At 37.1% G+C, this 27,997-nt stretch overlaps 6 protein-coding genes across 9 annotated transcripts; 4 read left to right on the forward strand and 2 right to left on the reverse strand.

Moving 5' to 3' along the window:
- The first annotated feature begins 2 nt into the window (after positions 1–2).
- Positions 3–25,232, forward strand: LOC109187481 (aquaporin PIP2-2-like). 2 transcript variants are annotated; one of them, XM_019337682.1, is made up of 5 exons: positions 3–415; positions 500–795; positions 951–1,091; positions 1,185–1,304; positions 25,201–25,232. In XM_019337682.1, exons 1-4 carry the CDS (start codon positions 118–120, stop codon positions 1,302–1,304), a joined length of 855 nt encoding a protein of 284 aa, XP_019193227.1. In that variant the 5' UTR covers positions 3–117; the 3' UTR covers positions 25,201–25,232. The 2 variants fall into 2 exon arrangements, with proteins under 2 accessions (XP_019193227.1, XP_019193226.1); XM_019337681.1 differs by lacking the exon at positions 25,201–25,232 and having other exon boundaries at positions 1,185–1,551.
- Positions 2,105–12,533, reverse strand: LOC109187467 (vacuolar protein sorting-associated protein 53 A). 2 transcript variants are annotated; one of them, XM_019337657.1, is made up of 25 exons: positions 12,380–12,533; positions 11,953–12,041; positions 11,356–11,450; positions 10,912–10,968; positions 10,579–10,729; positions 9,820–9,890; positions 9,439–9,563; positions 8,875–9,035; positions 8,610–8,751; positions 8,420–8,483; positions 7,423–7,605; positions 6,952–6,993; positions 6,360–6,464; positions 6,186–6,245; positions 5,574–5,651; positions 5,137–5,244; positions 4,981–5,046; positions 4,716–4,793; positions 4,483–4,616; positions 4,308–4,401; positions 3,996–4,073; positions 3,570–3,632; positions 3,215–3,283; positions 3,041–3,136; positions 2,105–2,652 (listed from the first exon to the last, which is right to left on the reverse strand). In XM_019337657.1, the coding sequence occupies exons 2-25, from the start codon at positions 12,008–12,010 to the stop codon at positions 2,347–2,349; spliced, it is 2,484 nt and encodes an 827-aa protein (XP_019193202.1). In that variant the 5' UTR covers positions 12,011–12,041; positions 12,380–12,533; the 3' UTR covers positions 2,105–2,346. The 2 variants fall into 2 exon arrangements, with proteins under 2 accessions (XP_019193202.1, XP_019193203.1); XM_019337658.1 differs by lacking the exons at positions 11,953–12,041; positions 12,380–12,533 and having other exon boundaries at positions 10,912–10,982; positions 11,356–11,411.
- Positions 13,879–17,312, reverse strand: LOC109187470 (U-box domain-containing protein 51-like). Its single transcript, XM_019337660.1, has 10 exons — positions 16,954–17,312; positions 16,712–16,830; positions 16,374–16,591; positions 16,213–16,270; positions 15,841–16,111; positions 15,671–15,772; positions 15,282–15,596; positions 14,448–15,206; positions 14,294–14,381; positions 13,879–14,208 (listed from the first exon to the last, which is right to left on the reverse strand). Exons 1-10 carry the CDS (start codon positions 17,224–17,226, stop codon positions 14,198–14,200), a joined length of 2,214 nt encoding a protein of 737 aa, XP_019193205.1. The 5' UTR covers positions 17,227–17,312; the 3' UTR covers positions 13,879–14,197.
- On the forward strand, positions 20,663–23,069 carry LOC109187484. Its single transcript, XM_019337686.1, has 2 exons — positions 20,663–21,025; positions 22,788–23,069. Exons 1-2 carry the CDS (start codon positions 20,743–20,745, stop codon positions 22,811–22,813), a joined length of 309 nt encoding a protein of 102 aa, XP_019193231.1. The 5' UTR covers positions 20,663–20,742; the 3' UTR covers positions 22,814–23,069.
- On the forward strand, positions 23,381–24,791 carry LOC109187477 (caffeoylshikimate esterase-like). The gene is made up of 2 exons (XM_019337677.1): positions 23,381–24,072; positions 24,254–24,791. Exons 1-2 carry the CDS (start codon positions 23,434–23,436, stop codon positions 24,629–24,631), a joined length of 1,017 nt encoding a protein of 338 aa, XP_019193222.1. The 5' UTR covers positions 23,381–23,433; the 3' UTR covers positions 24,632–24,791.
- LOC109187466 (WPP domain-associated protein) lies at positions 24,910–27,985 on the forward strand. 2 transcript variants are annotated; one of them, XM_019337656.1, is made up of 5 exons: positions 24,910–26,701; positions 26,951–27,345; positions 27,435–27,561; positions 27,668–27,769; positions 27,872–27,985. In XM_019337656.1, the coding sequence occupies exons 1-5, from the start codon at positions 25,013–25,015 to the stop codon at positions 27,938–27,940; spliced, it is 2,382 nt and encodes a 793-aa protein (XP_019193201.1). In that variant the 5' UTR covers positions 24,910–25,012; the 3' UTR covers positions 27,941–27,985. The 2 variants fall into 2 exon arrangements, with proteins under 2 accessions (XP_019193201.1, XP_019193200.1); XM_019337655.1 differs by having other exon boundaries at positions 24,910–27,345.
- Positions 27,986–27,997: the final 12 nt, after the last annotated feature.

The raw sequence follows: 27,997 nt of genomic DNA on the forward strand, positions 1-27,997 counted from the left end.
TCTCCCTACTCCAATCTCACCATTAAACTCTCTCTCTCTAGTCTCTTTGGTGCTTTGGTATTGTTTTCTTGTTTTTCTCTCAGATTTTGGTGCTATAGCATTTTGTTTGTTACATAGATGACTAAGGACATGGCGGAGCCGGGGTCATTTTCAACGAAGGACTACCACGATCCGCCGCCGGCGCCGCTCATCGACGCGGAGGAGCTGACCAAGTGGTCGTTTTACAGAGCTGTGATAGCTGAGTTCATAGCCACACTTCTTTTCCTTTACATTACAGTGTTGACTGTGATTGGGTACAAGAGTGAGACTGCCGACCCCAAGGCTGACCCTTGCGGCGGCGTGGGCATTCTTGGAATAGCTTGGGCCTTCGGTGGCATGATCTTCATCCTTGTTTACTGCACCGCCGGTATCTCCGGTAAGAACGTAACCTCGATCTGTAATTAACCAACCTTTTTTTGTTTTCAACTAACGTTTTTAATGTGTGGGCGCATATATGCAGGGGGGCATATTAATCCGGCGGTGACATTTGGGCTGTTCCTAGCTCGGAAAGTGTCGCTAATCAGAGCGGTGATGTACATGGTGGCGCAGTGTTTGGGGGCCATATGCGGCGTTGGGCTGGTGAAAGCCTTCCAGAAGGCGTACTACACTAGGTACGGCGGCGGAGCAAATCAGTTGGCCCATGGGTACAGCAAAGGCGTGGGGCTGTCGGCGGAGATCATCGGAACTTTTGTTCTTGTGTACACCGTTTTCTCGGCCACTGATCCCAAGAGGAGTGCCAGAGATTCACATGTCCCCGTAAGTAGATTCGTTGTCTTCTAGGTGTTCAAGAATCTAACAACAATTATTTAATCATATCCTCAAACTCATGATAATTAACTATTAAAAGAAAAAAGTGGGACAATAAAATATGTTTTTATTACGGATTTGAATGAAACTGGATTTGGTTGCAGGTATTGGCACCTCTCCCAATTGGATTTGCGGTGTTCATGGTTCACCTTGCCACCATTCCGATCACCGGCACCGGAATCAACCCAGCAAGGAGTCTTGGAGCTGCTGTTATCTACAACAAGGACGAAGCATGGCATAACCATGTTAGTATCATTACTTTTCTACTTAATTAATTAATTACATTATTTCACTAATCTTCTTTTCTTCTTGTTGTTGTTAATGTAATGTTTGTACAGTGGATCTTCTGGGTAGGACCATTCATTGGAGCTGCCATTGCAGCTTTCTACCACCAGTTCATCCTGAGGGCAGGAGCGGCCAAGGCTCTGGGTTCATTCAGGAGCGGTTCTCAAGTCTGATCGAGTTTGAGAGATTCATTATTATGTTGTTGTTATTTTCTAATTAAAAATGATTGAATAATTTGTGTTGTATGGTTGATGTACTGGGTGAGGAGGTCGCACTGTGAGTGTGAGCCATGGGAGTGTGTAGATAGATAGGGAGTGCGTTAGTTTTTACTTTTTATAAAGGGAAAGCTTTTTATGCCCTTTCTTTCGTCCTCTACTACTTGACTTTGAATCTACATTTTATTTTTATGTTACACGGCAATGGCAATGGCATATCTTTTCCCTTCCCTTTTAATTATTTGATGCCCCCTATTTCTTTTTGGTGAATTGATGTATGATTGTGAGTAACTAGTTTTTCAGGTTGAATGAATGGTTGTTATAAACTTCCACAGAATATAATAAAGGTTGAAAAAAATATAATACCGAGTGAGTATATAGAAATTGTGTGGACTGGAGAGGTTGACATTATTCTAAAAAAAAAATAAAAAAAAATAAACTTTAAAAATACAAAATTTACATATATACTCTCAATTATTGTTACAAATCAGTATTTCAAGTTGTGGAAATTCACTTTGGATACCCCCTACAACTTTATTCCCTGGAGACACAAAGTACACTCAATGAGGGAGATCCCCCACCCACCTACTATCAGGGCATTCATGATGTCTCCCCCCTATCACCATTGGTTTTCACTTTTCATCCTAACACGCAAGTAACTGTACAAGTATGACTTTCTATGCTCTCTACAAACATCTCTACGTCTTAATCTTTTGACTTTAAATTATGTTAAATATTGACACTTCCAGTACTGAACATTAGCACCTCAAATATCTGCAAACCAATCAAAGTATTATCGGGATAGAATACCAAATCTACAGCTCAAGGGTACACTATATTTGGGTGTCAGATTGAATTTACAAAGAATCTCTACGAGCTTTTGTTATTATCGTGTTCCAGAATGCAAACAAACAAAATTTGAAATTTTGATGTACTAAAAACTGGGGGAGAAACGACCACCCACCCACCCAAATATATGAAGTTACAATCAATTGTGTTTTTAACTGTTAAAGAGCTTTCTGAATGGTCCATCTTTACGATCTTTAGCAGCTTCAGTCAAGGCAAGGAATCTTTTAAACCCAGTTGTGGCTGCGCCTCGGCCAAGCGCAGCCGCTCTGGTTAGCACATCCTCTCTTGATGAGATGGCCACAGGTGAAGCTGGATTGGCGATTGTAGGTGCTATAGATGTGCTGGGTGCAGCGGCTGCTGGTACAGCTGAAGGGGCAACAATAGACGGCTGGGCAATCCCCGATCCCCTTTTGTTGAAATCATCTAGTATGCTTTGCTGGTCTGTTTTTTTCAGGCCCTGCATTCAAACATAAAAGGGATTAGAGAGATATAAATAATGACTACTCCAACACATCAAAAGGAAGAAATAGAGAAATTATGGAACAAAAGTTTAGTGTTACTTGTAGGAAACAAACCCATGGTAAACATATTTGATTTCTAGTTTGGAAAATATAAGGCACTCATTTGTATATTAGGCATCAAAATGATACCATTTGATATGTATAAATTTAATTTCTCATGCTACTCAATAAAATCTTACTTCTGTCAATTTTTTTTTTTTTAAATTTTTTTTTAAAGGCACATACAAATAAATCAGGCTGAGGAGATTATGATTTACGAATAGGGATGTAGAACATAAGAGAAATTCCAAAAAATAGCTGAATGGGAGAAAAGGATAATACAACCTTAAGCTCCAAAATTCGCTGAAATTCTGTAGGTGTTCCTTCAGGCAGAAGTGCACAATAGGTATCTGCTACAGAGTCAAATGGGGACAATATAACCTATATAACAAAAATTAGTACATGTTACTGATTATTCAAATTAACATCCTTCACAAAAAACATCATTTGGTTACTGACCTTCAACAATGCTTCGGCTTTGCTCATCTCACGACTTACAAATTTTGAATAGCCAGCAGCTCCTGATGTCTATTCAGGAAAAGAAAACAGGAGACTCAGAAAAACAAACATATTTAACATAAATGTACGTGCAGATACAGCAGAATGGTTCTTTGTTGTTTTTAACTGCAGGTCCAAAACCTATAATAGTAACCAGCATCAATTTTTAGGACTAAGTGATGATCCACAGAAAAGGTGGATTATGTATCACCATCAAGTTGACAAGCCATGACATCACCATGGAAGTAGAACACTGGAACTATAATAAATTGAAATCCAAATGAACTCAAAAATTGAATATATATCATTAAATTACTTGTTTCGCAAGAGAAGGAATTTCCAAAAGAATAGTCTTCACAGCTTGTGTATCCAACAACATCTGCAATCACATCACAAGAGTATTTTAAGTCTGGTTCAATAGAGTAAGGCAACCACAGGACTATTTCTTGGTACAGACTCGCATTGCATACATGCTGCAAAATGCAGTTCGTAAGCAACACTAACAATTATTTGGTAATATAATTTGAACTGCCCGACAGTAGATTTATAGTTGTGTATTAATACTATAGACACAGACAGCGTGACTGACTATTTATACAAGTTATGCTGTTTTTGCTGTGTCAAAAAAATCTGATTAAAATTTGACCACTCATGCATCTCTGCCCTGAAATCACAACATAATGAAGAGTACTAAATAAAAACATAGTACAAGGAATATAGTAGAGGCGAAAATGATTAGTACTTGTTGAGCTCCAGTTTCTGATATTTGCTTGCATTTGAATATATTGAGGTAGAAGCGTGGACCAAGAGATGATGCAAGCTGCATTTTAGCATTGCAAACACAGGAAAACATAAATTTCTGAAAGAGAATACTAAAAAAAAAAAATCAAATAAAACAACACAAGTGGCAATCAGTAGATAAGTGGGAGAAAGGAGAGAATAGATAGCTCCCATAAAGCTGACAACCGAACGATCCAAAAGTTGGTTTTAACAGAAAGACAAGATTTATTAAGGCTGAAAAAAAACAGGTCCAATGGATATTGAGAATTTTCACCTTATCTAAAAAGAACTGGAAGTAAATGGTAGAAAGAAGGTTTCCAAGGACAGGGATGCTACTTGTGAGGATAGTATTTATGCCATTGACATACCTGCAGGAGAATTTGGAAGCAGGATAAGAACATTTTAAGTATCAGTGGTCACTGTAATGGTAGTCAAGAATCACATCTTACTCTGATTGATCGCCAACACTTTCAAGTGTACCCCATGGAACACGTGTCATAGCAGCCATTTCATTATCAAATTTTGTTTCTATACCATGTACTAATGTCATCAATGATTTTGTGATGACTGCGGAAAATTCATCCTGAAATACATGTCATTTTCATTGTCATTTTCAACAGATAAGAGAATTTTTTAATTTTTTATTTTGGCAGAGCAATCAGCAATATAGTCATTTGAATACCTGCACTTCAGACATATCCACCTTATCTACAAATTGAGGATCAATAATTTTGGACACATTCTCTGCCAATTCACCAGACTGTCAAAAAGAGAAAAATGTTACAACTTGAAGAGAAGGAATGAAAAGTTCCTTTTTATTTTCTTTTAAAGTTTAGGATTTTTTGCTACCTAATAGATTAAGCATTTAGAATTTGAATGATTTAAGGGGTTTTCATAATTTTGTAATAATATTTGTTGTCATAGTGCATATGAGGAATACAACTTACCGTTTTATGGCAATATTCCGCTGTGTTTACAATATAACAAATCACCCTCTCATCCTTGTCAGATGTCTGGAATAGATAGTTATTTGGTCACAAGCACAGAACAGAAACATGAAAAGATGAGAACGGTTTCAACTGAAATTGGAGAAAAATAAATACCTTTATTTGTCCATCTATTCCTGTGGCTGCAGCTACAATTCCTGTACCGCCCTTGGGCAATCTAGCAAAAAGCTTTGTTGCATATGCTTTAAGAATTTTTTGAAATACCTATTAACACAAGCAATAAACCTGTTAGATGGACTCTTTCATGATACAATGGTTTGAATATATACATCCCTGTTTAGCAGGTGATTAAGGCAAAGGACCAAAAATATCCTAATGCATCTGATGTATCAAGATTCAAGGCAGCTGCTTAAATCCGTGATACACAAATATAAGCGCAAGCTTCATTCATTGGGATTACCTTTGAGAAAGTATAGTATTAAAACTTGTTAAAAATTAGAATACACTCCTGAAGCTAACTACTGCATCTCCAAGGGAGTACAGTGTTCAACAAGCAGAATTAATATGGTTGACTACTTGACTTGAAACCACACCTTGAACAAATTAAACAGTGTTTCACTTTTTGTCAAAGCACTGCATCGCTTCAAGCTCCTCTTGATAATTGCAAAGACCTTCAAAAGTAAAAACCAGAGTAAGTAGCAGGAAAACATACAATGTTTACAATAATAGCACCACAATCCCAATATACACTGGACATGATGCATTATTTCTATGTGGCTACTTCAAATAGAGCATGATCAGAGTTATTGGGTAATTATTTGATGTACATGTCAAGATGTACCTTAAATCATACCATAGGGAACTGAGAGTATTCTAGAACTTAGAGAAAGATTCCTTGTGGAGTCATGATAAAAAAGAGGACACAAAAAGATATTGAGGGATGAGGAGTTTCCAAGTTTCCAATTCATGATGTCAGAGTTTAGAATGGCAAAAAATGTTATTTGTATTTGTAAGATCATAGTGATAGACTGATAGTATAATGCTTTATTTCTAAGGGAAAGAATATATAATACTACTTGTCATGGAAAAAAATGGCGGAGCAGTATGGAGTATATAGTCATTGCACTCTGAATTAAATGTTTATATATACATATACATCCCAGGAGTAGCAGTCCCAACTCCCAATATAATTATATAACAGTTACCTGAATGCCACTAGATAATATATTAGTCTGACTTCCCTCCTCAATTTCCCATGTCTCCTCCTGCAGTAAGAGGTGCAAAACACTATCAATAACTGAAAGAATGCAAAAAAGAAAACATGCTGCTGCACTGAATTCATATCAAACTAACATTAGTACATTACAAATTCAAAGTACCTGCATTTGTTTCTCTAGACTCTCCATTAGTGTCTTCTCTTCCAACTCTACATATACTATCAAGTGAGGTTCAAAGCAAGATGAAATGATTCCCCGGAAATTGAACTGCAGTGTGAACATATCATAGCTCTTAGCATCCAGATTTATCAGTTTTGAGAGTCTGAACAAGAACCAAATTATTGAACGATTGGAGCAACATCATCTAAAAGTAACCAAATCATTTTAAGATTGGAAAAAACATTATCTAAGAGTAACTGAATCATTGAAAGATTGGAGCAACATTATTTAAGAGTGTTAACAATGCTTTGAAATATCCGCCTAGGAAAATCTTTTAGTGAATATCTCTTGCTTGACTGCAGTTAGACATTCTAACTGGTTGTAAGACTCAGCATATCAGAACTTCCAGAAAAACTTCATAAATATTTTTCCAAATATAAGCTTCTATACACAACGCACTTAACCACAAACATTAATAAATAATTTTTTTTAAAAAAAAATTGCATTAAAATTGAGCCCAAAGGTGCATCTTGTATTGGTGCAATATTAATGAATAATCATTGCAAAAATTACAAGAGAATCCAGGAGAATTTACCCCAGCTCCTGGCACTGATAAATCCTTGTGTCCATCTTGCTCCTAATATCAAGAAACATAAGGTAGAACAAGTGACTAAATAAATCAATATACACATACAAGTAAATATATTGTGATGCCACATGTGATTAAACAAACCAATATCATAAAACTTAAGCACAATCTACAACCATTATGTTCAAACTTCAAACTAAGGGTATGTTTGGTTTGATGTAAAAGACAAGGGTTAGAGGAGGGAAGAAGGTTATTTTCCTTGTCTAAGCAAATGAGAAATGGGAAGTAGAATAGGAGGGGTCCTACCTATCCAAAAGTGGATATATTGGATATGTATCTCCTTTCTATATAATTGCACATATCACTTTTATTCCCCTCCAATAATATCAAACAAATTAAGGGGTTTGATAGGGAAGAATAAACTTTTCACCCTTCCCCTAATCTTCCCTTTAACCAAAATGAAACAATGATGCATACCTCATTTTCACTTCCTTGATGTGCAGCAAGCTTTTTCTCATACTTTTTTCGAATATCGGAAACTGTCTGACTATTCTGTCCAACTCTATCTATATCCTCAGCAGTACCAGCTTCTTTACTGCGGCTGGTACTACCAAATTTCTCTGCTAACTCTTCCTCAAATTCCAAAGTTCGCTGTAAAGCCTACAGAAATAAAATAACATATGAAATCCCATAGGAGAAATCATCAGTGAAATATGTATTATTATGCAGTAATGCAGATCAAAGGCCTAATATTTACCAGATAGTTTCAGAAATCCACAGATACCCACTTCTGTGCGCAATGCAATATTTTTGAAGGAAAGGATTTTTAACCAATCCATGGTCTGAATGAATATCCAAATCAAATAAGTCTATTTTGAGCTTTGCCTAGACATGCATAAAATAGTGGTCATCTTTTTAACAGCCTTCTTCCTCATGCATACCACAAAGGTTTCTAGTTTTTTTTTTTTTTTTGTTTTTTTTGTTTTTTTTGTTTTTTTTTTTTTATCTTACAAATATGTGCAAGATCATCAATCAATTTTTAATACACTCCTGATAACATGAAATTTCCAAGACAAAGAGTTGCATATTAATGGAAAATACAGAAATGTGGGATTCGAAGCACACAAGACCCAAAAAATAATACTCCGTATATTTAAGATTCCCCCAAATGGCACCCGTAATATGTGAAATCTATTCTACACAACATAGCCACCAACTTAAACTCGGCAAATTGTTGTAGTCAAACGTTAGCAGACCTATTGCCCTAACTATAGCAGACTAACTGGTATGTAGTATAGTGAATATCTTTAAACTTTAGTAATATAGTACTGATCCATTCACTATGACTAGTTCAATAGCATTCTGCTTTGCCAAAGTTCAATGTGTCAAGAGAAGAAAGAAACAATCATTTAAATATTGGGTCATCATGCATTAAATGTAAGAATTCAATTAAATTACAATGTCTGTCACTTACCATCAATAATGTTGCAACATCTGGTTTTTCTTTTAGGTTACCAAGGATCTCCACAAGTTGTGCCCTGGAATAGTGGATTGTGATTATGAAAAGGGGGACAGGAAGTGGAGAGAGAATCATCATAATAATTTATGTTTATGTCCCTAAAAAAAGGAAAAACTTTTCCATTCTACAATAAATATATCCAAACCTTGTCAACTTGCAAAACTGGATGCAAAGCAAATAATCAACATGCCACGAAGGGGGAAAAATTTTCCAGATCTCCTCATTTGTTCTCAAACGACGCTTGATCCAAGCATATCGCCTTTCCGTTTTGTCTAACTTTGCTAGTTCTGTATAATGTTGCACATGCAATAGGCTATCAAGACCATGCATATCAATTTAAACCTTATAAACAATCAATGCTAATTCAATTTGAATGAATAATAAAATGATTCATTATAAACTGGACAAACCAGCTCCTTCAAAAATTTGTTGATACGAGGTAAGCTCCCTGCTGCAAAAATTTTTCACCAGTTCTTCTCTCACAGATGGCTCAAGAGCGTCAACTACTAAGCATGCATCTGATAATTGCTGCAGCAAATTACTCTCTTCTGTCTCCTTCCCTGTTCCCAAGCTGCAGGTGGAACAAAACAAATAAATAGGAAAAAACTAAGGACATGGAAACATTGAAAAGAATACTATGGAGCAATACATACACAAAATTATAAGAGGATGAAGAAAATAAGGCAAAAGAAACTGCGACCAAAGTTTACTAATAAGCAAGTTCAGAAGGGAAAAGGGGGAAGAAAGAAGTTTCAAGCTGATTTTCAAGAGTCTGTGTCTCTTAACACTCCTAGAATTTAACAAGGACACTCATACATCTTCAACCAGATTTAAAGATTTTGGACAAATTTGTGAATAGAAAGGGAAACTTTCAACAAACTTGTTCCATAATATAGTTCAATCTTTACAGAACCACACAAATTAGGTTCTTCACTGATCAAGTGATCAATCCTCAAAGTTCAAGTATAACAGACCTGGAGAAGTCAGAGAACACATGAGACTTGAGGACTTGTTTGATGCTTTTGAACTTCTCCCTTAGCTCTGTGATCTTTGGAATGTCCCTATAGGCTTCAAAATGACTACACAGCTGATTCACAGCCTGAAATTCATTATAACAAGGTTGAATATGTTACATTAATCTTGTGGTGTTTTTTATTCCTGTTTCATAATTAATGTTTTATTTCTGTTAGATGTTTAAATGTTTAATTGCAATCAAAGTAATCAAATGAAATTGCAAGCCCACACATCAGTATGGGTATGAGTTGTTGAATGGGAGAGCATCATAGAATAGAAAAGTTATTAGCTTCAAAGGAAAAATTTGTAAAAAGTAATTGGAGAAGCAACTGCTAAAGTACCTCTAACTGTGCAGCTGCCTCTTTATATTGGCGTTTTGAAGCCATTACTTGAAGCTGTTCAACGGCAGAGACTGTCATAATATCCAACCAAAAAAAAAAAAAAAAAAAAAACATCAAAATGAGAATTTGGGGGAGAGGAGTTTTCTTTTAACTCTTTTCCTGATAAAAGAAGGCATGCATGTGTACTAAAAAAGAATCCAAGAATTACTCTCAACCCAGATAGACCAATCAATTGCTACAACACAGCAAAAGAGACTTCCAACCTGCTATTTTAGATGTAAAACCACAATCATGGTCATAATAAACTCTATATAAGTGAGAATCAGATTTAGTCTCCCAATTAGGAGGACCCGTAGTAGGCAATCATGCCTAGTATTGTTCAGCCTACTTTTCTTTTGAGAGGGTATATCAGTATCCTCAATAAAAGAAGTGACAGGGAAAAGTATATGGGGCCTTTTACACTTACAAAGTTACAGTTCATCCTTTGTGCCATGTTTACACCAACCTCAGTAATATCCTTTCAAGCTTCCAATACAAGGCGAAGCAGAACATGATCAAAGCAAACTATTATCAAAGGAAATTATATTTTTCCAGTCCTTTAAACCCAGCAACAATAGCATGAATCTTCTTCAGGTAAATCAACATAGAAATCAATATGAATTCCATGTCAAACAGGGTGTTGCATTGCCAAACTATAAAATATTGCATGGAAGTGAACACCCCCGACACTCCTGACTATGCAGTAAAGAAGACACTAACCTAGCATTGTGAGACGATGAAGCGCAGTAATTGTTGTTGTTATATGCTTCTTGGCAAAATCCAATTTCTTAATGTCACGACATATTTCCTGGACCATTGTTTCACTTTGCTCTGCTTTGGTTTTAATTTCTCGAATCTTATACATTAGTTCCTGGTTCAAGAAACGGTTAACAAATTGAATCAATTGAAAGAGCCAGAAAAGATGAAGGTACTATCAGACAGTAATCTTGGAAGAATTGACCACACTTTAATTTAATACGGAGCAACTTTTATGATTGAGGCAATGGCGTTTCATCAATGGAGCAAGGTAGAAACTATATTTGAAGAACATACCTGCACAGCTTGTGTAGCAGCAGCAAGATCCTCTCTGGCTTTGGATCCAGAATTACTCTGCAGGAAATGAGCTTCAGCAAAAATAATTTATGTTGGGAATAAGGAAATAATGAAGGAAAATGAAATGTTTAAGAATAGACAATAATAAGAGCAGTGCCTCTTGTCTACATAATTTGTTAACCTCAAAGTCAGTATGGGAAGTCTAATGTTGATTGGTTCCAGTGAAAATCAGAGCAACAAGAGGTGAAGAAATAGAAGAGCAGAAGGAGGATCCTATGCTGGTTACAAGGTAAGAAACAAAAGGTGTTTCCCCTTCCAGTTTACCAAACATGAAGATCACCACTAGGGGGGGAATTTGTAATCAATGAGAGGGACTAAAATAGCTGGAGTATCAACTAGAGAGAAAAAGAGTCTAATCAGCAGGAGGGATTTAAGAGAAATAACCTGTTGACGAACAGCAGCCAATATCTCAGCATCCACCCTACGAATTTCACTATGTACTTTCTGCATCAGTGGCTCAACACCAGATAAAGATGCCTCTGCACATCAACAATGCTCCATATATCAAATAACTTGATAACACCATTGGCTTAAATAAGCATATTTGCTCAACTGAAGATGACAAGCTAGAAGTTAATTGGTCTTTAAGTGGAACACTGCAAATTATTTTACCAATATTGCTGAAAGTAAAGCTCAATTATTTCAGTGTTAATCCTCAAATGTTGAAAAATCATGCAGAACATTAGAGAACACAAGGCTGACTAATAGCTAAATAGAATACTAACAGATAAATTTTTGCTTGACAAATATTTATTAAATATTTTAAAATACAAATAAAAATTTTGCACTTCAATAGTGGATTTAAAATCTTACAAAGGATCGCATACTGCTATTTTCTTCTCATATAAATTCTATTTAGAGTTTGTTATATCACAAAACATGCAACTGAATTGATCATGGTGAGCTTCCATCAAAAAGCTTATTAGCATAGACAAATAGAGCACACAACAAAATTTCTACTCAAATATAAAAATGCGTGACCTGTTGGGAACATCTGGTTGATGTAATCCAAGGCATTCTGCTTGTCCGTAGCTGCCATCTTATACGCTTGCAGATTCTACTACAAAAACCTATGAAGAAATCATGAAGTAATTGATTATTCAACAGAAACACAATTCAGATTGCAAAAGACAAGCAATCCACTTCCGCGCCCTTTCCTAAAGAGGGTGCCGTATCTAACTGGCAGAAGCTGGGGGATCAACAAATTAGCAGAGGAAAAACGAGAAAGATCCAGGAAAAAAAGACTACCCTACTCTAAATAATAAACTAAAAATTCCTTTAATCAAATGCTATCATCCATTAAAGTATCAGAACAAGCAGCTCATTGTTTTCCTTTATGGTAATATATCATTCTCCTGAACATGAATTGAATTGCAGAAATAGAAAATCTACGAAGTATGGAACGAACCTGGGCAGGGATGCAGTGACCGGATGGTGTCTGCTCATGAGCTCATCAACTCCGAATATGAAGTAGTCGTGGTGGTTGATCGCTACTGTGGAGAAGATGTTAGATCTCGGCGAGTCGACTCTGGTTCACATGGACCGGAGATTGAGAACCGTTTCCTGTTGGATACTTGATCTAAAATTACCCCATTCAGTAATATTTTTTTTGGAATGCCAGTGGACTGATTGTCACGTGTGTACATGTAAACTTAGTCTTGCGAACAAACAAAAAAAATTAATACCAAATTTATATTTATATATTATGTTAATAGCTGTTAGCTGATAGCTGATAGCTGTTAGATGTTAGCTGATTGTGTTAAATAGAGGGTATAAATAGTTGATAACATTAACTGATTGTAGAAAAGTGTTTGGTAAATTAGTTGTTAGCTGATAGCTGTTTGGTATAATTTCTTTTATCAAAAAGTTAATTGAAAAAGTTGCTTGGAGTAGCTTTTTGAATTTTAGCCTTTTGGAATTGCAAAAAGCTAATTAACCAAACATTTATATTGATATTTTAACTAAATCAAACAATTAATAGTGGTCAAATAAGTCAAAATTGACCTATAGGCCAATTTTTACCAAACAGGGCCTATATATGCTCAACATAGAATTAAAATTAATTATTTGATCGATTTAAACAAACAAAAAAATTAATACCAAATTTTAGAACAAATGAATAATTATATTATATGTAAAAATTTTGTAATTTGAAAATACAAAGTGATATAAGTCCTAAAAAACTACAAATATATCATATTATTTTCAATTTTGAAAAAACAATAATTTGTTATAAAAATTAGTCAAACTAATAGTTATTGGCCATGTTTGGTAACATAGTTAGCTTATTAGTTAATTTTATATTATTTGACCGCTATTAGTTATTTGACTTGGTTAAACAATTTGATTAATTAACTTTTTTTCTAACAACTTATTGCCTCAAGCTCTTGAGCCCCCGGGTATCCCCGCCCCTCTGATCTAAAAAAAAAAAATACTTATTGTTTCAAAATGTTAAAGTTCAAAAAGCTGCTCAAAGTAATTTTTTTCGATTAACTTTTTGAGAAAGTCATTTCGTATGTAATCAGTCATCAGCTAATTTATCAAACACTTTTCTACAATCAACTAATGCTATCAACTAGTCAAAACTCATTAACTCAACCAGCTAACAATTATTTACCAAATACCCTATTATCCTCTCATATTTAAATGACCAAAGTAGTTGTATCATTTGTTAGAAAAGCAAAAAAGAATGAAAATAAATTTAGGACATAATAGTGTTTTATTAAACGTGGCAGGTATAACGGTTGAATTTGTCATTATTGTTTAACTCTAATTTATAGGTAAAAAAAAAAAAAAGTACCATAATTATTTAGGTTATTAATTAAACCACAATCCTGGCATATTTTAACTGCTAAACAATGTAATGATGTCAAAGTACAAATCAAGGATTGCCAGTATAGTTGTAAGTTGCATAAGCCAAGTTCAATGCTCATTCTCACTATATGTACAAAGGAATACATTATATCATACATACATACAAAAGAATATCCACAGTGTAATATTTCCCTATTGTTCACATGAAAGGTATTTACTGGTTCAAAACATTAGTGTAGATTTCTTCTACTGAAATGTTCCTCAAAAAATTGTCTGAGATTTACACTAACATCCTAATCAATCTGTGGGAATATATATATATATATATATAATAAGCTTCAATGGCATTCCAGCCTGAGCTTCCTTCTCCTCTAACACAGTGAATAGCTAAGCTGTATGTGGTGAATTTGAATCAGGCAGGACCTGGGAATTGAGAGCAGAACTAATGAGCAAAAGGAAAGCAAAATGTAATACATCTATCTAAGACAGTGAGTTTCTTGAAATAGACCTGATTGGTCTGCTGTTGACATTGAAGAGCTTGATTGGCTCAATGGGTTATTGAATTCTGAGTATAGTTGTGAGTTACTTAATACTTCCTGCACATTTGAAGAGCATTAGTTTTGTCAAAAACGTTTTCGAGATTGGCAAAGAAAGTGACTTACTTGTGTTGCATAAGCCGGACTATGACAGGGGGAGGAAACTGCACAGCCATTAACCAAGGAATGACTGATACTATCATCTGCTAAAGCTTTCAATCTGTCAAGTTGTGGCAACACTTCTTTGCCCAAATCTGGTCTGTCTTTTCTTCTGAGCTCTGCACATTGGAGGGCCAATTTTGCCATGGTCAGGGCCTCTTCAACTGGCCAGTCAGAAACAACGGGGTCTAGTATCTCCGAGAATGCTCCATTCCGGATGGCACGACCAACGTGGTGAGATATGCCCATTGCTGCCTTGCCTGTCAGCAACTGGAGAAGCACAATGCCAAAGGAATAAACATCGGACTTCACCCCAAGCATTCCGGTCTGTTGGTACTCGGGGTCTATGTAGCAGAAGGTCCCAGCAGCCGAGGTCATTCTCAGCTGCGTTACACCTTCAGCTACTGATGGTGGCACCAGCCTCGATAACCCAACATCACTAATCTTGCTCACATAGTACTGATCTAACAGAATGTTGCCTGGTTTGAGATCGCGATGCACTATTGGGTCCGGTTTGTTCTGGTGCAGAAACAAGAGGCCAGTACCCATCTCTGCTGCAATCCTAAACCTCACTTGCCATGAGAGTGGAGGCTTGTTTCCTCGGTTCATCAGCCGGTCATCCACGCTGCCATGAGCCATATATTCATACACCAGACAGCCATACTCCGGGCAGGCTCCAAGAAGCATTACCATGTTAGGGTGTCTCATGCAACTTAGTATCTCAACCTATGTCACGTACGGGCAACATCAAATTAATCCAACTTTAAAAGATAATAAGATGATCATAAAATACATACATACCTCTTGCTGAAACTGTTCCCTTCCTTGGGCGGCATCAGGGCGCAAGACCTTAACAGCAACGGCAGTATGATCAAGAATGCATTTAAACACGGGGCCATATCCTCCTTCCCCAATCTTGCGAGATTCTGAGAAATGTTCTGTGGCTTCTTCGATTTCATCGATAGTATATCTTCTATATCTTACAGGCACTGGCATGTTTTCACCCCCTCCTGTCTTTTTGGTCTCTGAGGTCACACTGCTCTTAGATTTCTCATTCACTTCTTCCTCATTTATCCTTCTTTCCTCTTCAACCCTCCACCGTTGGAGCTCAGATGTCTGCATAAATGAAGGAATCGAATGGGCTTCGCGATTTCCTATGAGAATATTCAATCTGCATATATTATATATACCTTTTGCTTAGCAGTGAGTGCTTCTTTGCAAGCAGTGCTGTACAAATCCATGGTCTTCTGCAACTCTAGCTTCAGCCTTCTCATTTCAACTTCCGCTTCATCCTGTAATGGCCCATATCAGTTAATTAACATTGAATTCCTCTCGAAGGAATTGTAGGTAATCGTCTTACATTTTCCAGAGACGAGGAGGAAAAATCAGTGAAGGAATTGAGATCATTTCCTTTTCCCAAACGCCCAGAGCCAAAGCTACCATCTGAGCTTGATGATAGGCGTGGAGTTCTTCCAGATTCCACCGTTTCACTGAGAAAAGACGACATCCGATCACCGCTTGGCCTGCTGCCGGAGCTCACAAATGACAGATCGCTATCTCCTTCCACCGTCTCCGCCCCAAGCATCCTCCTGGGGGGAATGCCTCTCGTAGCAGCTCTTTCAATTGATGGCCTGCGGCATATATATATATATATATGCATTCCATTTTAGTATTTTTGTCGATCAAGAAGTAACTAATTAACACCGTACCCACAAAATTTTCTGGTATTTACCTGCTAACTGATTCACTCTCCTCTAACTTGAAAGACCTCATATGCTTTTCATCAAACGCTGCAAATATTAAAGCAGATGAAAACGGTGCCATTACAACATTAAGACAACAAAATCTTCAATTCTATGAGACCAGTAATGTATGCAGTAGCCGAAAACTAACATCGTAGACTGCTGGGAGCATTTTTGGTGCGAATGTCGGGATTGTTCTGAGCCTGTTCTTGTATCTCCTGTAATTGGGGGTGAAGAGGCGAAGCAAAAGGAGCCGGACGAGTCGCATTTCTCACGGAGGAAATTTTCGATTTCGAAATTACAAAAACAGTGCAGAAATCCGGCGCCGCTTTTGAAGTTAACGTTGGGATATCCGTCACCTTCAATCTTCTGCAACCACGAAATCCGACAATTAAGCTAATTAAGGATGCTAATCACCAATATAATGCTGCAAAGGGCATTATAAATCATAGTAAAAGAAGAAAAACATTTAAGGATCCTGGAGTTAACTTGAGAAAGGAGTGCCGGGATGAACCAAGAACCAGATTCTCGATTGCGGCGTCGGAGACGTAATCCGTTAACGCCTTGGCTATATCGGTGCCGTCGATTAAAATGTCGAGGCAATGTATCTGCAGTTGGGCACGCATGAAGATTAAGACACATACATCATCAGATCGATCGAGGTAATTCGTAAGATACGGAAACATATATATACGACGACATTACAGGCCGGCCAGGAAATTAAAACTTACATTCTTACGTGTGCAGAAGCAATGGAAAGTGACGAACAAGTCTTTATTTTGAGCTTCCAGTTGTTGTTTGTGCTGCAACGAGGTTTGCGTTTGGTTGTCAACATGGACGAGGACGACAGATTGGCCTTTAGACAACAGATTTTCGGTCGTCCATTTGATGGCATATTGGCTTGTTTTGTCTTTGTCGATGGCCACGGCGACCAATCCATTCCCACCGAGCCGCCTTCCCGACGGGCTCCCGGACCCTGATTTTGGACTTGAAAGCCACGACATCTCGATATCTTCTTCCTAGCATGTTGACCAGGAGGAATTCATATTTCAATGTCGTTTCTTTCTTCAACAATTTGGATTTCCTTTTCTCTTTTCCCGTGTTGGAAACCATATATAAGACAATGCATCATCTTTGCTCAAACGTGGGAAGAATCGAAAATTGCTCTGTTGCCTAAATTTCACAAACTGAAAACGTATAATTAATTATTACGTGTATTGCCCCAAGTAAAATGGGGTTTTTCTTCTAATTTTATTTTTTTTTACTCAACAAACTCTACTAAAAATACACTTCTTGTAAAATTCGTATTGTAGCATTTTTTTTTTTTTAAGTTATATTCATCTATACTTTCTCAACATGTTGAAGCACATATAATCAATATCGCCTCCACTGAGACTCGATCTCATGACTTTCCATATGAGAGAGTCATTATATGCCATATGAGCACAAGTTACTTGGTTCCTCGACTATAACTAAATTCACAAATTGGTCATCGATTTTCAATTTCAACCAATTAAGTCCTTAACTTTGCAATTTTGACATAATTTGGTCCTCCATCTATTTGACCGTTTGTTGACCGCGATCTTTGAGGATATATATGTAGTTTCACGTGCAAAGCTCAAGAGAACGCTCTTGGAGGTGACATCGTTGTTTCGGAGGGGGAATTGCTTCTCCGCTTGCTGCTTGGGGATCCCGAGCCGGTTCAGCTTGCCTACATCGCTTGGAGTCACGACTTTCTCGAAGAGCCACTCCAGGGACTTCGGCGATCTATCTATCAAAAGCTATAATCTCTCCGGCATGGGGTGCAGCGCCGGCAGTGGATTCAAATATAACAGTGCGGTCTAGAAATGCAACCGGAACCTTAAAAAACCGACGATGGACCATGAAATTACATATATATCCTAAAAAAGCGCAGTCAACAAACGGTCAAATAGACAAAGGACCAAATTGTGTTAAAATTGTAAAGTTAAGGACTTAATTGGTTGAAATTAAAAGTCGAGGACCAATTTGTGAATTTAACTATAGTCGAGGGACCATTTTGGGTATTTACTCTTGCACAATATATGCTCAATTACAGTTGATGGGCTGGATCGTAGTCTCTTTTTTTAGTTGAATTGCACATTATGTGCTCAATTACTTTTAATTTGATGGGCTCCAAAGCATATGTTTCGCCTCAACTAAAAGTCTAATCTAATAGTTGAATTACACATTATATGCTCAAAAAATGCTCGTTGACCCAACTTAATAATATTAACTTTGGTAAGAGTTATAGGCGCAAATTATGCCATGGAATCATGTTCACCGAGAATGGTGAACACAAGGCAAAACGACGTCGTTTTTAGGCCAAAAAAAAAAAATTTGCGGATGTGGAGTTAACGGCGCGCGTTTGATCAAATTATGAATTTTCTGTTATGAGATTATGAATTTTATGAAAATTCATAATCGCATAACAGAAAATTCATAATCGCATAACAGAAAATTCATAATCTCACAACTGAAAATTCATAATCTCATAACAGAAAATTCATAATCTTATAACAGAAAATTCATAATCTCATGGTTCCAAAGTGAATGTGTAGGCATGGTTCCAAAGTGAATGTGCAGGCATGGATTCATAATTTATGAATGTCCGTGATTTCGGACGGGAATATGTAGGCATGGTTCCAAAGTGAATGTGCAGGCATGAATTCATAATTTATGAATGTCCGAAATTATGAATGTAATGAAAATTCATAATCTCATAACAGAAAATTCATAATCGCATAACAGAAAATTCATAATCTCATAACTGAAAATTCATAATCTAATAACAGAAAATTCATAATCTTATAACAGAAAATTCATAATCTCATGGTTCCAAAGTGAATGTGTAGGCATGGTTCCAAAGTGAATGTGCAGCCATGGATTCATAATTTATGAATGTCCGTGATTTCGGACGGGAATGTGTAGGCATGGTTCCAAAGTGAATATGCAGGCATGAATTCATAATTTATGAATGTCCGAAATCTTTGTTCACCTCGAATTAAAGTGAAATCGCAAAATGTGAAAATAAAGAAGAAAAGTCACGCAATTAATTTAAAAAAGAAAAAAAAAAAAAAAAAGATAACGGTGTACTAACACCGTTAGAACCGTGTTCACCATGAAGGGTGAACACGGTTCCATGGCATAACGTCTGAGTTATAGGTGCAGTTCGAAATATTATAATATATATGAAATTATGTATACCTTAGCAAGTGATCTATTTATTTTATTTGTTAATTAATTTATCTTCAATGGGTTTAGAATGGGTATGATTTAGGTTTAATTGAATTTAAAATACGTTTTACCAGTAATATAAATAATCAGATTCATTTGGGAGTCAAATTTGTAACCTTATAATTATCAAGTTAATATTCCGATCAACTTTGTTGGAGTTGCTAAGGTGAAAAATAAAGAGACACATTATCATAAAGATAACTAATATGTTAGACAATTGATGGATTCGTATTCTCTTCAAGATTCAAACATGTGCGTTAATTTTAATTAAAGTAGTTTCTATGTTGGCATTGATGACCTTGTTCTTTGAGGTGTACTTGTTGGAAGATAAGAATTAGAATGCGAATGCTTTGGAGGGATGTGAGGAAATAAGAAGTCCATGGTAAAATTATCACTCCCTTGTTATAGATGTTAGTTCTTATTCTAGTTTCTCATTTTGGCTAGATTATCCTTCTAATTGTATATATTACGCGTTTATGGTTACGTTACTTCTTAATATATTTTATTGTTGGTTACAAAAAAAAAAAAAAAAATACTTTGTACATGATAAAATTATAAATTTATCATTTTAATTTTAAGTTTTATAAACCTTTTGGTAAGTTTAATGTCACTTCCCTTATAATTATAAAAGATATATAAAAGAGTTATTAAGATAATAATAATTGAACGGTGAAAAGATGGGAAGAATTCACAAATTGAGTTATTTATTATAAATTAAGAAAATGATTAAGATATCAATGACCTTGATCTAGTGGCACAAATTCACTATATATATATTATATTGTAATATAGTGAAATGACTATTAGCTGATAGCTGTTAGCAGTTAGCTGATTGTGTTAATTAGAGGGTATAAATAGTTGATAACATTAGCTGATTGTAAAAAAGTGTTTGGTAAATTAGCTGTTAGCTGATAGCTGTTTGGTATAATTTCTTTTATTAAAAGGCTAATTGAAAAAGTTGTTTGAAGTAGCTTTTTGAATTTTAGCCTTTTGGAGTTATAAAAAGCTAATTAACCAAATATTTATATTGACATTTTAACTAAATCAAACTATTAATAGTGGTCAAATAGGCCAAAATTAGCCTATAGACTAATTTTTTACCAAACAGGGCCAGAGTCAGTATTATTAAAAAAAAAATCAAGAAAATAATTAAATTGTGAAAAGTAATTATTGGAAGGGCCTTTTATTGATATTTTATTCTACTCCCAATCTCGTTTTGAGTGCGCTGTATATCGTAGCTGAAATTGAGAGAGAAAGTTAAAGAGATGCATCTATGGCCGTCTATGAGATTGAGGGATTCCTTCAAGCTCAATTACTTGAAGAAACTCGAATGGAACCTCCACAGAATGGAGACGTCTGAGAAGCAGCGGCGAGAATCTCAAAGCAGCGAAAGTAGCAGCAACCAGCAAAAGCTTTTGGACGATGATAATAGCGATACTCAATCTGATAATTCAAAGGTTTCCGGTAAAGGAGGAGGGCGATTTCTCGTGCTTTGTAGAGACTTGCTCATGGTCCTTTCTTGCTGCTACTGCTGTTTCTGTTGCGGAGGTACAATTCTTGCTCATTGCTCTTAATTTTCGTTCCATTTTGGTATTGGAGATTCCGCGCTGGGTTAGATTGAATGCCACGGAGTACTGTTCATTTCATCAATTGCTGTCATTTAGAAACCTCTTTAATTGTGTGCTTTTTCTAGATGGATATACATGTTGATTCAAAGTGTTCGGTAGCCAGTTTTCTCCATTTTGAATTTTGCTGATAACTTAAGAGTTCTGCAAACTGTCTATCTTCTTAACAATTATGATGTACTCCGTAATAAAATTATCTCATAGTCCTTTTAGCAGCCTGCCGAACTAGCGTAAATTTGGTTCCCTTATTAGGTAGACAAGCTTTGCAGATCAAATGATTAGACGGAAGGTGTTTGCAATCTGTTAGGAGCCCAAAGTAGCACTCATAAGCACCAGGAAAAAGTCATAATTTAGTACTGTAAATTCATCCTAAGTGTCTGTCAATGAACTTCAAGGAGTTATGCCAAACATTCACAGATCGAAGCTCGGGAAGAGATTTAAGAATAATGCATCTGTGCAAAATATTTAATCAATGAAGCAGGTAGATCATCTAGGGTTTTGTAACCAACTAACCATTTGTTAATAGATCACCTTCAGCTAGTTTCCTTTTTCATGTACATCTACTTACCGGTATCTGCAGCTTCTGGTTTGAACTATTGAGGCTGATCATAGTGTCATTGCGAAGTACAGAATAGTTATTTTGATCCCAAACTCCTAGAAGATTTTGCTCAAGTGTTTCTCTTGATGCTCCTATCACGAGTATTTCTTCCTTTGTGGAGCATATAATCATGAATACATGAAAAACAAGCTAGTAGTGCAACAGATTTACAAGTGATGAAAATTCTTGTGTGTCCTAACACACACAAATGAAACTACACTACTACCACAACTCCAGGAATTCTTTGGGGGTGTTTGGTAAATAGCTGTTAGCTGATTGGGTTAGCGGGTTTGACTAGTTGATAGAATTAGCCGATTGTAGAAAGATGTTTGGTAAATTAGCTGATAGCTGATTACATACAAAATGACTTTTTCAAAAAGCTTATTGAAAAAGTTGTTTTGAGTAGTTTTTTGAATTTTAGTGTTTTGGAACAATAAGCTGTTACAAATAACTAATTAATCAAACACTCATATTAGTTCTTTAGCCAAGTTAAACAGCTAATAGTGGTCAAACAAGTCAAAATTGGTTTATAGACTAATTATTTTACCAACAATGCCTTTGTGTTTTAATAGCTGTCACCTTTATAGTACAAGCAATTACCTTCGGTCGAGCAAGTGAGGCATTGTCTTAGTCTCTTTAACTTTCCACATACTTAGGTTCCTATTGCTTGAGCTGGTTGCAGAATTGTTTGTTTATGACTACGCCAATCTTGTTTTAACAATTATATCTACCAACAATATTAAGTATCATCAACTTTTTCTTTGAACCCTAAATCAATGAATTCATCCAGCTTTTTAATCTTTCACTTCTTCTCTTGTATTTTTGCTCTCTCAAAAAAAGTAATGGAGTATAGTATGTTGCAACTTGCACTGCTTGAAAGGGATTTAAGAAACGGCTTATAAAATGACATTGTGGTTAGATTATATGGGCAGTTCATGGACTCAAATACCAAATTAACTCTTTGCATGCATCTTTTTTTTGAGCTGAGTATATTTCTCCCCAGAATCAAATTCAACGCATACCTCATACACATTGCATTTTATCCCTTTAAATTATCATCAGTTAATTGCCTTTATCAATATTTCAGCCTGTGTTGCCGAAGAAGAGGACTGATGAAGCTAAAGCAAGAGCATCCAATCGTGCAATAAATAGTTGTAGTGATGTACAGAAGAACGTGTCATTGATCATAAAAGCGCATTCTGTTAAGTCTCTCAATTGTTTTTCCATTTACCGTGTAAAACAGAAAACTATCTTCATGCAAATAGTGTTTGTCAAAAGGTTGGTTGGTTGGTTGTTATAACAGAAACTTTCTGCAGTACGTCTCTTACCTCTCGGTGTGTGTTGAGTATGAGTTTGCACTGTTTTCACCTTCATTCCGGATTATTATTATATTTTAACTGTTGTGATATACAGAGTATTTTGAAATGTATTAATTAAAATATAGCGAAATTTATCTTAGCAGCTTGTTGCTAATCAACTGCAAAGTCGGATTCTATTCTTGTAAGATGTAAGTATATGACATTTTTCTAAATTTAATAATTTACAAATAATTTTGGTCACATTTTGACCTTGAAAGGTGAAAGCAATACAGTGTTTATCGTTAAAGTTTTCACTGTTCAGAAAAAATCCGAATTGACGGCCAATAAATGAATCCGATAAACTGTCACTCTCTTCAGCAGATAAGCCTGTCTTCTGACTTCTGAGCAGATATCCAAACCAGAGAGCAAAGGGAGATGAAGCATCCGGTGGCGGATGCGAACGAGGAGAGCCCGTTTGGCTCCCTGAGTGCCGACGAGTTCTATTCCCGCCATTCTGTGTCCCACGGTTCCGAGTTCATCACCAATTCCCGCGGCCTCAAGCTCTTCACTCAGTGGTGGACCCCGCTACCTCCCACCAAGCTCATAGGTGCAGTCTGCGCCGTCCACGGCTTCACCGGCGAGTCCAGCTGGTTCGTGCAGCTCACCGCTGTTCACATAGCCAAGCATGGATTCGCCGTTTGCGCCATCGATCACCAGGGCCACGGCTTCTCCGACGGCCTCGTGGCTCACATACCGGACATCAATCCTGTCGTCGACGACTGTATCTCTTTCTTCGACTCCTTCCTCGACAGCCACGTGCCGTCTTACCTGCCGACTTTCCTCTACGCCGAGTCTCTCGGCGGTGCAATTGCTCTCCTAATCACTCTCCGTAGCGGTGACTCCGCCCCAAAACGGTCTTTCGATGGCGTCGTTCTGAACGGAGCAATGTGTGGCATCAGCGATAAGGTCAAGCCGCCATGGCCGTTAGAGCATTTGCTTGACATTGCCGCCTTCCTTGTCCCCACCTGGCAAGTGGTTCCCACGCGCGGTTCTTTGCTTGGCGTCTCTTTCAAGGTCAGATATTCTCAATTTCACTCTGGACGATAAAACCGTGACTAATTCAGTGACTTTCCTCATTTTTTTAAAAAATAATTTTGCGTTGTTTCCGAATTCTTCTTCTTGCCTTCAATAAAATCCTAAAGGCTAAGTCACCAACTCACTCTGTAATTTTGAAATGAAATTGTGGTGAATGAAGGAGGAATGGAAGAGGAAGCTAGCGATAGCAAGCCCGAGGAGGCCTGTAGCGAAGCCACGAGCTGCGACTGCGCGTGAATTGTTGAGGGTGTGCAGAGAATTGCAGGGAAAGTTTGAGGAAGTGAAAGTGCCGTTTCTGATTATCCACGGCGGTGACGACGTCGTCTGCGATCCGGCCTGCGCGGAGGAGCTGTACAGACGCGCGGCGAGCAAGGATAAGACTCTGAACATTTATCCGGGCATGTGGCACCAACTGGTGGGTGAGCCGGAGGAGGATGTCGATCGCGTATTCGGTGACGTCGTGGTGTGGCTCACAACTAGAGCTGAACGCGCAACCAACCAAAAGTCTGCAGAAGACGGCGGAGCGGTGCCGGAGTAGATGGGCAATATTCGGTACGTGGCCGGGAATGGAACCGTGCGATTTAAATGCGAATTTCTTATTACCCCTTGAAGCCTATATACCCCTTGAAACCTATATACTAGCATTCCTAATTGGACGTTGAGTTGTTATTTGACCTCATTTGAGACTTTTATTATAAAATAATCTAGTTTTTATTTTTTTAAATACTTGGACTACATGTTATCTCTAAATCTCAATCTATTTGATGCATCACAACATAATCTTAGGAGTTAACTGTTTTTAACAGAATGTCAGAAATTCATGCCATCTGTATAACCTCCTATGTCTGACTGCAATTTCTGTTAAATCTAATGCTGCATTTATGAATATCTAGAAACACTCATTTTAAGAGAGACAAAAATGGACGATTGTTTTGATGGAATAGATTGCAGATCAAAGTGTGATCCAATACTGATGAAAGTTTTGAGATCTGCCATGGATATTGCACTCGAGAAAGTCCAGCCCAAAGATGGGCCAATCAAGTTCCTTAACGGGAGTTCTAAATTCTATGAGCTTGCTGCCATTTTGGTGGATGGTGGATTCAGTATTGTTCAAGAAGAGGGAGAGATTCCTGTGAGAAGGCGCAAAAAGATCCTCTCAGACCTTGAGGAGATGAGGCAATGGCTATATGGACGGGTTGAGGTAATGCAGATGTTCATTATTGAGAAAAATAAGGAATTGATGGATAGGTTTGAGAATGAGATAAAGCTTAGAAAGATCATGGAAATGAAAGAAAAGGAGTTAGCTTTACTTCATGAGAAGGTGAAGCTTGAAAGAAGACAGGGTGATGTGGATTGTCCTCTCAGCAACGAGGCAATGCAAGAAGGTGAAATCACTGAATTGAAATATTCACTGGACCTGGAGGATGCTGATCTTGAGAAATCCAAAGCCACGAAATCCAGTGAAGATGAGTTCTATTGTCAAGGTCACAATTTTTTTGGATTCAAGCCAATGACTGATGCTTTAATGCCCGAAGGAAACAAAATCATTCAGCAGATGACTTCTGATTCAGACATTTTAAAGAGAACATTGGATTTCACATTCGGTAAAGTGCATAGTACTAAGGTGCCTATCCTGGAGAAGCAATGGAGGCACACCATTGAGACAAAAGTGCTATCGGTCCTGATTAAGGGCTTCGTAGATGATATCCAACAAAAATTCAATGCAAACCTTAGGGAGAGAAAAAGCAATATTCAATTTGGCTTCACAGATGATAAATGGACTGAACTCATTATGCAAATGACAATGTTGCGTGAGGAACTGGATGCCTTTTCCAGTAGAGATAGTTTCAAACTGGGAACGTTGGACAAGAATGATGGTTTAGGTCCACTCACAAATATATGTACATCTGTTAGTGATCCTTTGCCAGAATTTACTTGTTATGAGCCTGGTGAGGATAAAAAAACTACCGGAAGTCATTATATTGCTGAGATGATTAAGAGTCATGAGGCCATAATAAGGAAGCAACACAAAGATTTGAGTTGGTCAACAGGGGAGAAACCCCTGGGGAAGGGATCTTCATTGCTCAAAAGGAAAAGAGAATCTGACAGTTTGGAAAGAAGGATGCAAGAATGTACCTCAAGATTAGACCGTCTAATTAGTTGGAGTCATGGATTGGTTGATGAGAATGATGTTCAAGTTTTGGAACCTTTTCAAAAGAAACCAAATTCTCTCTTGGGAGGTGAAGAACATATGGGGAGCCATTATGTTGAAGAATTAAAAGATGAGATAAGAAGATTAAAAGGGGAGGCAGAAGATTCTTGTCTGCAAAATTCAATGATGGAACAGGTTTACCTGCTCCTTTGTCAAGGTCTGGTGAAAGATTTCAATGCAAAGGTAAGTAGCTATGGCAGCCAGATTAGGAACCATGCTAACAGATTGTCCTCAATGGATTTCACTGACAAGAATGAAGACCGAGCAGCAGGAAACCAACCTGACAGGTCTGGAGACGAAACTAAAATCTTGGAATACATACTAAGGGAGGATATCCTTAAGGTTTTTATGACTGAAATGATCAATTTGCTGAAACAGGAAAAGGATGCATATGAAATTGAAAATCTCATCAGGGAGGATATACACAACTTGGTCATAACTGAGGCTGTGAAAGATGTCATTTTCCTTTCAAAAGAAGCTGAAGGGCAAGGCCGTTTGAGTACTTCAGAAGATATTCCCTCTTCTGCTAGGAACTGGGGCATTGAAGGGGAGGAAACTTTGATCCAAGTTCTGGATTCTGTGTTCAAGTGTCTTGAATTGGAAGAAGATCTAGTTTTGAGTGCAAGTTCTGAGATTGAGCAGCACAGTGTCAACCATTACCTGGAAATCTTCAGAACTGAAGAGCGGGATGAGCGAGAGGCCATCCAATGGCTATTGGATGCTAATGAAAGCATTTTGAGTTCAGTGAATATAAAGTTAGCCAAAGCACTCAAACAGCTGATCACGAGCAAGGAACTGTTGATGGATTTGGAGCGAGGTTTAGGCCTATACCCTGATGACAATGGTGAAGATAATAATAATGCGACTGTTGTGATTGAAGGTGATGAAAACATGCAGCCTTCCTGCCAACTAGATGGTGACAATAGATCAGAGAAGCCCAATCAGTCTGATAACGCCTTCTCATCTCTCAGAAGATTTCAGCAAGTCCTGAGTGATTTTGAGGACATGATAATTGGTAGCTTAGAGAAGAAATGCCTTAGGTATTCAACTTCTCACTCAAAACTTTATACAAACAGGGTTGACTACATGCAACAAGTGAAAATTTTATAATAGAAGCCTGTCTTCCCAGGATAGAGGAACTGAAGCAGCAATTACACGAGTTAGTTCATCCTGTTGCCTCATTGAGGAAAAGGAAACAACTGTACAAGAAGGCATTCATAACAAGGTGTCAGAACCTGCATTTAGCAGAAACTGAGGTTGCTTGAAAACAAGATTAATGTCCACTTATGTTGTTAAGCATAGATTTGGCAATGAGTTAACATTAAATTACGTGCTTTTTTGGAACTATTTTTGTTTGTACAGGTTGATTTACTAGGGGATCAGGTGAATGCTCTTCTGGAAATTCTTGAGAAAATATACCTGGTATTGAGCAAAAATTCATCAGCTTTGTCATGCCAATTCGAGGTTTGCCAAAACTAAGATATTCATTAATGAAAATATTTCATTTTTGATTCACAATAAGAGAGAAATTAGTGAAACTGAACATGGTATTTGCTACCTGTGCAGGTCTCTGACATTGTAAGATTAATCAAGAAAGAGTTGGCTGATGCTGTGGCTTGCACACCTAAAAATTAGAATTAATGCCTAGATTGTACATCTAATATATATATATATATATAATGTATAAGATGA

Source organism: Ipomoea nil, unplaced genomic scaffold (genome assembly GCF_001879475.1).
Source record: "Ipomoea nil cultivar Tokyo-kokei standard unplaced genomic scaffold, Asagao_1.1 scaffold1421, whole genome shotgun sequence".
In the NCBI taxonomy this organism is placed as follows: domain Eukaryota; kingdom Viridiplantae; phylum Streptophyta; class Magnoliopsida; order Solanales; family Convolvulaceae; genus Ipomoea; species Ipomoea nil.